General features: G+C 38.7%; 1 protein-coding gene across 1 annotated transcript in view; it reads left to right on the top strand.

Moving 5' to 3' along the window:
* Positions 1-5,102: 5,102 nt before the first annotated feature.
* LOC112978813 (contactin-associated protein-like 4) overlaps positions 5,103-12,242 on the top strand; it is a 224,776-nt gene continuing 217,636 nt past the window's right edge. The window contains exon 1 of the mRNA XM_026092542.2: positions 5,103-5,477. Coding sequence (XP_025948327.2) covers positions 5,393-5,477 — 85 coding nt within the window. The 5' untranslated portion in view covers positions 5,103-5,392. The remainder of the gene's footprint in view (positions 5,478-12,242) is intronic.

The following is a 12,242-nucleotide window of genomic DNA, read 5'->3' as shown; positions in this document are numbered from 1 at the left end:
CATTAGTGAATATATTAAATAGGATTCAGTCTTTAATGTAAGATTGACCTTGATACCTTTCTCAGCTTCCCATTACCATCTTCTCTTATTCATTGCCACGTATTCTTTGCTAAACTCCGTCTTTTCTACCTTATCAAATATCTTAACTCTCTCATACTGTGTCAAACGCATTCTGTGTCCAACATCGTCTACATATCCTTCTTTTAGGAAGGAATCAGTTATCAAAAGGAGCTATCCAGTTAATCTAGCATGATCTACCATTGGTAAATCTGTGTTACATTTTATGCCCTCACCATCGCCTTTCAATCTCCTTGTCTTTAATTAATTACTCCTTGAAGTCATGCTGAACTTAGGGGCAAAGCCACAGAAATAGCTTAGTATCAAGTCCTGCAGTTGTCTTGCCACCTTTTTCTTACCCTCTCATTTCTTTTACTTGTACAGATTTTTCTGTTCTCCTTGACATGTGAGACTTGTTACGAATGTTTATTAGCAGATACATAATTTCATTCTCCAGTGCCCTGTACTGAAATTGTGGCTTCTGGTGCAGGAACCCAAGGGGCACTGAGCGTCTCCTGAATAGGGATCACAATTCCTGAGCGTGAACTGAGAAGATTCAGGGGGCTAAAAGAGGTGCGTTCACCTAACCTCCGAAAAGCTGCCTCCAGCAGTTTCACTGCACCTTCCCGGGGAGGGAATCGGAGTGATCCGACAGCAGTAGCCGACGCGCTGTCTCTGCAGGCTCCCACCTCGTGCCGTCCCCCAGACCCACTGCTGCAGAAGTGATCAGAGAGCCCAAGCAGTGCTGTTAGGGAGTGAATTCTTGCATGGGTTTATCTCGTGGGTGAACTGAGCCACTTCTTCTTACCTGAGTTATGGGTCCTCTGAGGAAGAAATAGAATTGTCATTCCTGATGAAGTCAGGATTAGGTGTAGTATTTGGTAAAATGTGTTGTTTGCAGACAACTTTTTTTTTTCTTCACCCCTTTTTAACCAGTACAGCCTGAAGAGGAACTTGCAGCTTTGCAAGCAGTAGACAAATTGTACTATTCTGCCCCTACTGGAAAAAAAATAGTGCTAAGACTAGTAGTTATACTGTCTTCATTTTTGACAAGCATTTTTTACTCTATGCTATCCTTATTATAGAGATCAATGTTTACAAAAACATGCTGAGAAATCTTATGTGAATATGAATTTTATTTGACCTTGCAAACAGCTAAAAAGATACTGAACCTCGTAGTTAACGTACCCTATGTAACGAGGCAGAGAGGTGCTTTGTCTGCTCGTTTATTTTTAGTTGATGTTTGCTGGTGTGCGTTTTTGCTCCCTGCAGCCGAACAGTTAGGAGGGTGGTGTTCTGCAGGGCTGCTGGCAGTGCTGGGAGGCAGGTTTTGCACGCTCTTGAAGCAGTCCGCTTTGCATCCAGAGACACGAGCTGTTCCAGCGGCGTTACGTGGCTGGCGGCTGTGGAGGGCAACCTGTAGTACCAGGGAGACTGCAGCAGGTGGCACTAGAAGGAGGGTTAACCAGGGCCCCCGGGGGGGCTCCATAAAACGGCGATAAATAGGATAGAGACAACAGAAATGCTTAAAAGCTGCGCATCTTTCCTTCTCTTCTCCTGCGGCAACGATAAAGCGGCAGAGCTGATTGGATGTAGAAAATATAGGCTTGGTGGAGCTGGATTAGTGAGAGGTGAGATGCAGAAGGTGACGAGTGAATAGCTCATTTCCCCAGTTTGGCGGTTAGTTTCTGAGGACTTTGTGGGGAATGAGGGATTTACTGGGTAGGATTACAGCAAATCTTTGCAGCAAGTCGGTATGGATGCTGATGACTGTGTACGCATCTGTTCTTGCATTTCAAAAACATTCTATTATTATATTTGTTGTCATTAAATAAAGTGTAGTGAATACCTGTGATATTCTGAAAATGACAGTAATTTTTCTCCTGTAAAGCTGGCTTTCTGGCAGAGCACAAGAAAGTGCTACCGCTGTGCTATAGTTGAGTACAGTCCTATGTCTTTATCATCATTTTAAATTGACTTACAATTAATAAGCACGTTGGAGTAGTACCAGGAGTATGGTTAGCATGAATTTAAAAGTGCTTCCTCTTTATAGACAAAAAGTCACAGGGAGAATAATTTTAAAGGAGAATTATATTTCTACTAGTCTGAGTTTGCTTTAAAAAAAAAAAAGGAGGAGGGACACTCTGTAAATGAAGGTTGGCAATACCCAAATCAAATTATTCAAACTTTGATAAAGACAAATTCTGCAAATGATTTAACCATGAGGATGAAGCTATATAAAAATAAGACAGTATTTCAGGGAACTTGCAGTCTTTCTGAATGATACATATATGCAGATCATACTGGGAAAGATCCTGTATCAGACCAACAGGGAAAATGCTACATTTCAAAGAGAGAGAAAGTGAATAAGGTTTTTGGCATGCAGGAAAAATTTCAAGAACAAGAGATGAGAAAGAAAACAAAACACTGAAACAGTGAGGGGAATAAAAGGGGGCAATAGGAAGAGTAAATAATTGTAAATAATGCATACAGCCACATAGGAATGGGGAAGACTTGTCCAAGTCCCACACAGAGTGTGTCGGAAGTTAATGACAGAACTTGACACTATATGGGAGAGAAGTGGGAAAGGAGATGCTGGAATAGAAAGATAAGATTATCTGAGCAGAAGCATTTCATTTATGTAGGAGGGAGATGTGTGATGATGAAAAGGCAGAGAGGAGGTTGCAGTATCCTAGGCGAGTCAAACCAGGCTATTTTGTGTGCTTTCTAGGTACTGTGGATTCATCCTTGGATAAAGATGGTGATTAACGTGACCTTTCAGATACATGGTGTTCTACAGAGTCCTGAGAGTCAGTCTGTCTGCACACAAACATACACAGGCATTTTGGCATATTATTTTGTTGCATCAATAAAGCTGGCTTTTCCATACTTATTAACATAGATTATATCCATTTGTATATTTACTTGTAATTCGGACAGCAAAAAAAAAAAAAAAAAAAAAAAAAGTGCTGTGACCTCTCACTGTCAGATGTGCCTTTCTGGTGACTTTAAGCTATTTCATAAGACAAATATTTACCCACAATGGCACTGGCAATTTTACAGAATTTGCATTACATTACCAGAATAATAATTCTTCCTAATTCAAAGCCCTAGGGTTCTTAGAGCAAATCCTAAAGCCCTTGCCAAGATTTTATATGATATTTGTCCTATTTTTAAACATGAAATTTTGTCTAGCTGCAGAGCTCGGGACTCTCTGATGGGTTATTCTTTAGAATTGGGATGCAGCAGAAGGAATATTTTTATGTTCCTATTGACTTAGTCAGAAGGTCAATATTAATTCAGGGAACTAAATGACAAAGAAATCCAGCTTATAGACAGGATGTTCTATGGTTGAACTAAACTCCAGAAGGAACTGTAAGTGTTTAAGGGAAGAATTCTGAGACCTAGAAGGCCAGTTCATCCGTGCTCTCCTTAATATAGTTTCTCCATGCTTCTTTCATACAAATAAAAGTTGATATGGAGGTTAGAGAGGCAGGACATGCGATAAATTGTTATTTTAACTTCTCATGAATCTTTTTGCCCGATATGGCCGTTTAGAAACTGGCCTATCTAATCTTAACCGTGCTGATATGCTATTTGAAATGGAATGGACCCAGAAGTTGTATTAAGCACCTTTCAAAGTATTTTCTATTGTTTAGCATTTCTGTTTTTGATATTTTGCCCAAGCCATGGATGTATTTTTGTAAAACCTACATTAGTGTGACTGAGGTAGTGTGAAATGAAAACTCTTCTTATTCTTCCCTCACTACTTGAATCAGAGGATCGTTCAAGGGCTTAGGAGGTTGATTTAAATAAAGAATTGAAGTTCAGAAGCTTTGGAGGGTTAATCCACATTTCCTCTCTGTTCCACTGGTGTTCCTGGCATCAAACCGTTCTACATGGCAATTTGCGTTAAATTCCATCCTCTCTACAACATGCAGGGAAGAAGCACTGCACTACCCGAAATGTGCTTTCTAGTGGCTGACCCCTTTGGGCAGAAGGACCTGCTGCTATTTCTGAGCTTCAGAGCTCTCCGCCTGAAGCAGGAGGACAAAGTTGGGGCCACTGGGCTGAATTTGCAAGCGTCAAGTGTGCTGTTTATGCACCTCAGAGTGACTGTGAATATCCTTATTCATCATTTCAGTAGTTTCTGGTCAAAATCTAAAGACAGTCTGTACAGTGGAAGCTCTATAGAAACAGTAGTGATGGAAGAAGTGATGCCAATCTTTAGTGCAGTGTTAGAATGACTCTGTAGTTCTCATTCATGTCAGGAGGTCCCTAATAAGGTTATTTCTCTTACTTGGAGGACTGTATCTCTTCTGTAGTTACCATTCACAGCAATTTAGCCCATTTTGCAAACATGCTTAATGACCTAATGTTCCTCTGAAGTGCCTTCTGAAATGAAATGTTTGCACTGATGTTGCAAACATTAGGACAGTTTAAAGATAGCTTCCACTTGATGAAAGGATAGAAAATAAAATGTGCTCTGTGTTTGTATTTGGGGGCTACAATCTTCTGGGAAAGCCTGGCACAATCTTATGTTTATAGTAGAAATGCTTTCTTTTATGGGTTAAGAATGTAATTCTTTCATGTCGTTGTTATTAACAACCAACCTGACCAGCGAAATTCCTGGTGCATTTTGCTGAGGGGCGGCAGACCCTGCAGTCCTGCGCTCACTTCGTAAGTAGAGGTACACTGTTCTTTTACTGGTGCGCCTCGGATCTCTACTGCCTTTATAATCTGTTCAGTCAGAAATGCAGAACTTATAACGCTTCAGCAGCGGAAAGCGGACAAAATTACCACGCTCAAAAAATGGGAGGAACGGCAGCATGCACAGCTAATGCCCCCCGTCGTCTCCCCCCACCGCCCCCGACTTAAAAGCTAGTGGCCAAGAGCTGGTCGCGGCGCGCACCCCGCAAGCGCCTGGGTGCCGGTGCGCTGCCTGCCCTCTCCTATTGTCTGGCTCTCATCACAGCCTCCCATTTCCCACCTGTCACCGCCAGGGGTGGCCAGGACACGCGGGGAGCGTGGCGCTTCGGTGAGCGGAGCCGTGCAGGCTAGCCTGGCAATTTAGCCCTGAGTGAGGCTGTGAAATCGGAGGAGAGGTTCTCGCTGCTGCTCCTGGGGATTGCTGCTGTTGGGGGGAGAAGCGGACTTGGAGGTGGGCATGCATGCGTGAGACGATGCGGAGGGCAGCTGGCTGACTGAGGTGCCTGGCCACGGGGAAACACTGCAAGGAGAGAGGGGCAGTGCAAAGAAGAGGCGAGAGGACTGAAGTGCAGAGCAGCTGTTTCCTAATACTCTGTCTCTTTTGGGTGCCTCAGTGAATGTGAACATGGATTCTGCCACTGAAATCTTCCTGAAGCTGCTGGCTCTCGTAGCTGTTCATAACTGGAACACGCTAGTGGCAGGCAATAAATGTAAGTATTGCATATGGCTTAAAACTCAAACCAGAGTGTTTTGAAAACTTCTGGGATATTTTATCTGCCTTTGGAATAAATATTATTCTTGAGAGAAATGCTTGCTGCTTGGAAATCGTAACAGCAAGTTACTAGGCTGAAAATGTTCCAAAATCCCTCTATAGATTTTTGTTATGAGTCTATGTACAGCATATTGCTTATAAAGCTTATATATTCTAGGACTATCTGAAAGCAACATTTTACTAAGGAATTGCATGTTCAGCCTCATTTTCATTTTTGTTTTGTGTTAGAAGTGCTGCATTTTCCAAGGAATTATGTCTTACACGGAAATTACTGGCAGATTTCTATTGTGTACTGCATCAGCTTGGTTTTTAGCAATTTGTAATTTTGCAGGTTGGTATTTGCATTTCTGAATTAAGCTGGCACTCAAATAACTCTGAACATCATTGTGCAGTTCAAGAGCAGTACAAACGTAACAGGAGAATGTGGAGAGCGAGACTTTATGGGCTCTGCATTGATTGCTTAGGGAATGATGTTCATGCATGACTAAAGAGGTGAACGCTATCAGTTCAAGCAGAAAGTTTTTAAAAAATGAGTAAATCATAGTTAGCCAGTAGGGTGGTATGGCAAAATAAAGATAGTGATTACTGTGTTTAAGAGAATGTGCCCTCTAGGAGGCAAATCTGATGTATACACTAAAATCTCTGGTTTCAGTGCTGAATTATATTAGGGTTTTTTATATTAGAAAAAAACTTATCAAGAAACTAATTTTCAAGGTTTTTCTTATTCAGGAATTATTCTGAGATATTCCTGTTCCATTTTGGCTTTAGCAAGCTGAAAGGATTTCATTTTGTATACATGTAGTAGAATAGTTGCCTAAATGCCAGATGCTCATAACCTGAACTGAGCATCATTTCTCCCCTTGCTGCTAAGGCACTGGCCATGCACCATAGGAACAGGGAGGGCAGAAACAGCGCCTGGATGGGAAGAAAGTAAACGACAGAGCGAGTGGGAACAGTCAGGAATGACCTTAGAGCCTGGCAGCTGGGGATAGCGCCTTAAAAACATTTGAGCAACGACAGGGAAGTTTGAAGTGCTGGGTGGATCTATAGGCTAAGGTTTTGCATATGGATGGTTTGTAAACTAAACCTGCTCCCATGAGCCAGCCGTTCACACTGCAGCACCAAAATGATCTTGTGCTGTCATTCAGTAATGATATCTCATTTGATACTCAAGTGCATAGAGTAGCCCTAAACATGAATACTAAGTTCCTCTTGTAAAACACCCTGCTGCAATCCAGCCTCAGCTTTAATTCTCTTCATCATTCTCCATTGTGCAGTTTATGAATACATCCATTTTCACAAGACCATGATAATTGAATTGCACATTAATAGCATTTGGCACTACGCACAAAACTAAATCAGTCGCTTATAGGGAGGCATATTAAAACCATTGCAAAAGAGACTTGCGGCACACAACAAAGCAATAAAGCACTAGAGGTCACTCTTACAATTTAGGAAACAAGGTTTGAGGAAAAGAATCAAGCTTCTTCCCAATACAGAATTATGAAGGATAAAACAAATCAGGTATGAAATACAGTTACTTCTGGTTTCTCAAATACCTCTCAAAAACAAGCCAAACTTACTACAGTATCAAATGGGTGACTTTAATTAATAGATTTCATTTTCACATTTAAGTCAGCATTTATAAATTTATAGTATTTTTATTTATGAATAAATCCTAACTCCTATTTCAAAACACCCATCTAAATTGAGGAAGTATTCTTCCCAGGTTATAGATGAGAAAACTGATTGTGGGGACAGTAAATTAAAGGACATTTAGTTGTGGGGACATTTAATTTAAGGACTGAGTGTTAACATCTGAACTAGATGAGTTTGACTCATCTAGTGCAGATTTCTCCTTTTTAATACCTAATCTAGAGAAATACTCTCTCTTTTTCTTTTTTCTTTTTAGATGGGGAAGTTTGGGTGGGCGAGTTAGTGTGTTTTTAAAGTGGCAATTTCCATCTCGAGTTTCAAGCTATGAATTTGGCTACTACGTTAGGTTTCATAAAATGACCTCGGAAGGAAGGGTTTGCCATAATTACTGATAACAGCACACACGTAGCAGCCATTATATACCCACTTTAACTTACTTTATTTCTTTCTTCTTGAGAAGTTTACCAGGAACCGAAATCCTTTTCAGTAGGTGGTCCTACTATTGGCATTAATGTATTCAATACGCCTGCAAGCACAGGTGAAGTTCAGTTTCCTCGTGTGAATTTTGATGGCTAGATTGTAGATTAGGCTGTCAATCATTAAAGAAAATAAAGTGATATTTTTATTCTTCTTCTAAAGTAGTCCACCTTGCTGCTTCTTAATTTTATTACTCTTTTTTAATACCAAATGCTGAAGACTTCAGTTTTGCTTTGCCTTTATTCAGACCAACTCCCACTAAGAAAACACCAAAGTAAAGACCTTTACGTTTCACCTTGAAGTGTCAATGCTAATGTTGCTAACATTTCTCTAAAGAAAATTTTTTGGATCAAAGATTGATATGTTTAGAATTGTTTCTGTCTTAAAGGATCCGCAGTATTCCTCCTTTGAGTAAAAAGCCTGTGAAGTTCTTAAATTATCTGAAGATGACAAGCCCTATCATCTTGAATATGAAAGTTTATTTCTGTTTTTTTCCAGAAGAGTAACACTGACGTTTCGTACCAAGAGAGGTAATGATTGCTGCTGGAAACCTAAATCTTTTAAAAGTTCTGTAGTAGCGCTGCTTCATGTTAACTGTTCCTTACGCTTTCTTCCTCCCAAGGAATTACACTTCCGAAGCAGCTGAAAGACACTTGAAATACATGGCCAAGAGTGAGAAAGTATATAAGGTCAAATGTGAGTTTTAAAAGGGGATCAAAGCAAGTACTCCCATAAAGTTTTTTTCACCGGGGCTAGCAAAGGGTTTTATTTTATTGGGAGCTGGCTCTACCACTGTAAATCAGCAAGTCACTAAATCAGCCTTTGAGAACTTGCCAGAAATTGGCACTCTAATAGGCGCAGTCCTTTTTCTGAAACTCTCTAAAATTGAAGTGTTGCACAAAACATAATTAAACCCCCTACACACTTTAACTCAACTGTGACTAAAAGTTATTAAGTTATTAAGGCTAATTTTGGAAATAAAGGCAGCAAATTAGAGACTTTTCTTGTAAATTCTCACCTCTTTATACCTATTTGTCTTTGTAATGTTTTCCAGTATTACAGAAGCTTTTATTTTCTCAATTCTGATTTTTGTATTTGTGCCAGAGTGATTGTAATTTCTCTAAACCAAGAAATATTTATTATTATTATTTTTATGTCACTGGGACTTCTTGTTATTGCTATAGTAGAAGACCTCTTCTGAAGCTGACGGAGAATGAATGTTAATGATACTGACACTTTTCACACAAAGGGTTCAGTGATCATATACCTTGATTATATTATCAGATGCAAGTCATCGTACAAGTAACATCCCCAGGGAAGAGATTACTTACTATTGTAACTTCATTTAGAAAAAAGTTTTAGAATTTCATTCTGATGTTAATCATCAGTACAGAAGAGTTTTGTAGACTCTTTTTATTTCACAACTTCATGAATTGCATTTAAAATACAATAAAATGTTGTTTCTCGTGAACAATTTACATTAAAATATGGTTCTTTTACTGTTAGTTTGTGGCTGATATGAAGCACAGGAGAGGAGAAAATAGAAATGTCCTTAAATTTCTTTTAGACTCATTAATATTTATCTTGTGTTTATTATTATCTATATTCCCTCTGAGGTAACGACTGAGACCCTATCAGAGATCAGGCTATCTCTGGGCAATTATTTACATGAATAAAATATTACAGACATCTCTAGTATATTTTGCATGTTTTTAGCACAGTAACATCAAAGGCTTGTATTAACAGCGCATCCAAACCAACACCAATGGATGCATCTATCAAAATTTATTTCACTCTTTCAAGGTCGAGAATTCACATGAAGGCCTTGGGTTGACTGCACTGAGTATAATCCCCAATTTGCATCCCATTGCTCTCGCTTTACAAATTCCCATGAACGTGTCTGTCCCTGGGCTCAGTCAGCAGAATGGGCACAGCCAATTTGGTTGTTTTGATGGATATCAAGTTGATGGACAGTGACAAGCAAATAGTAACATTCTCAAAGTAGGATAGAGTCAACTATATAAAGAAAATGCAGTAGGTTATGTGTGAAGTATGTTATGCATTCTAGTGATGACGTTTGCGTTGAGTGTTAACGCTTGCCTTGTGTGTTAGGATTCACTGTGTTTTAGTTCAAGTACCATTTGCCAGTCAGGAGTTACAAAGCCATCGCTAACTTACTCAGATCTTAATGATGCTGCAGTCATGACCTTGCTACTTTCTTACAGGATAAGTTGATGTAAAAGTATATCCACATGGATCAATAAGAAAGACAAACTTTAACCTGTCTTATCCAGTTTCACACATCTCATGAAATAATGTGTACTTGTATGACTATATATAAAGTACAGTGTTTGTTTAGTATTTTTTCTGAATGGTTCCATTCAGCAGTAGAAAACACATGTAATATGACTTGTATTATGTCATATATATTCATATATTTTATACAGTATATTTGCCATTATTCTGCCTACTAATTCATTTTCTGTAAGAACTTTACCAGCCAAAACTTAATAGCAGCTTCTAAAAACTTCAGTTGGGAAAAACAAGGCAAATCTCCCTTTCTTGCCTCTCCCAAACAAGCAACTCAAAGAACACTGGGATGCTGAAGAAGTTACGCATCTTTCAAATCCTGACTTTCTTTTTTCTAAAAAGAGACCCTCTGCTTTCATTGTCACTCACAGGTTTAATGCAGAGCATCTCACAGAGCTAGATTTCTGTTCTCTGAGTAAGTCAGACTTGCTTCTCAGTACTTCTGTATTTGTATTCATTGTTTTTAGTTGCTCTCAATAGCGATGGTGATAGCAGAGGTGAGTGAGAGTGGGGAGCGAGACCAAGCAGTCTCTGGCTCAGAGCGTTCTGTGTCCTGGGATGGACTGGGCAATTCGTGGGCTTACATGATAAAAGAAATATCAACGTTTAAAATCTGTCATGTGCGTAGGTGCATCCACATGTACATGTTAAATTTATTTAAGAGGTTTCTGAAGTGCAGAGTTAAATTTTCCTCTTCTTAGGTCACTTCTCAGTTTTCAATAATGTTATAAAGAGGGTGGGAAAACAAAAATAGTAATGATAAAATTGTTTGTTCTACCATTTTGGTAGATTAATTTGATAATTCTTTAATGTAAAATATGTTTACCACGTGTATAATTTATAACTTGTAACCTTGGCAGCTAGGGCCTGCGCATGACTTTAGATTAAAGATGGAGAAGACATCTGTGTGTTTCAGTATATTGCCATGTATTACATAAGTGCTATTGGGACAAAAGTTACCTTTCTTCACTTGAAAATATACAATGTGTAGGAGATACAATATGCTATCATGATGAAAACAGTTTTGCTTTATTTTCTGTGGGGGAAAAAAAGATAAAACATCTTGCTAGGGTTTCACTAAACATGGTTAATAGAAATTTTAACTCTGCAGGCGTTTTGTATGTATTTACTCATACTCATTTATATATTATATGTTAGTGTTTTATGTATGCGCACATATAACACTACAGACTAATGTTTTTTAAAGGAAGACTCTGTAGTCCTTCTCCCACCAGTTGAAACTGGTACCACTCACCCTGACTAATATTCATGAAATGAAGAGGAGGATTGGTCCAATTGTTTTGCTTTTCCAGAGGACAGTTTTTAGTGTTTATTAAAAACTATTGTGCTATTTTTTAGTTTTAGCAAAATGTGGTGTGGACTGGGAGGTAAAAGAGATACTTTTTATGTTCTTGTTAATGAGTGTTTTCTGTGCAATAATTTGAAAAGTGATTGAAAGCCTAGAAACTTCTGACATTTTAAGTAGATTTAAATTAGTAACTGCAGAATTATTATTTAAATACCATACCTACTTAATAGACTACTGAAGAAAACTACCTCTAGGGTTTTAAATCACAAAGGATAGAGAAAAAATATGGTTAGGAAATCTATCCAGCTGGGTAGCGGGTCTAATTACTTTTTTATTAAGTATATCTCATTACTTGGTAGTGCTCAAGAATAAGCTATTGCTTCTTCCTTGCTGGTAGAGTGCCTGTTTGTTTCTATAACAATCTTTCAGCAATTAACATATTTACATATGTGGTCTTGAGGGAAAATTAGATTAGAAACAGCACATAGGGATATTTGAATTTATTCTTATTACTTAATATCATTCTTTATTCAGCCAGCAGCTGAAATAGATCTTGCTCATTTTCAGGCTTTTATCAGTCCACCCTTAAATCCAAATGAGAAGAGTTTTCCAAAAGACAAGATCTTTCTGAAAACATAAAGATCTTTTTTCTATTATGTTAAAAATTTACCATGAAAAATCCCCGGTCGCAGGAGGAATAGTTACAGTATTTGCTTGTGTTGAACTTCAGCTAGTTGACCTGTTCAGGGTTACTGTGAAAGTATACATCTAAGGAAAATTCTAAACAGAAAACCTGAAATCTCAGAAAATAAGTGGTTAAACAGGATGCAACAAATACTGATACTTGGGTACCAAGTAACTTAGTAAAGCCCCACACTAGGATAGCACATGGAATAGGTGAGTATTAGAGCAGGTAGAGGAGAGGCTTCGGGCCAAGACAGCAAGGGGAAG

Source organism: Dromaius novaehollandiae, chromosome W (assembly GCF_036370855.1).
Source record: "Dromaius novaehollandiae isolate bDroNov1 chromosome W, bDroNov1.hap1, whole genome shotgun sequence".
In the NCBI taxonomy this organism is placed as follows: domain Eukaryota; kingdom Metazoa; phylum Chordata; class Aves; order Casuariiformes; family Dromaiidae; genus Dromaius; species Dromaius novaehollandiae.
Note: the sequence above shows the minus strand (reverse complement) of the source record. Positions and strands in the feature narration are given on the sequence as shown.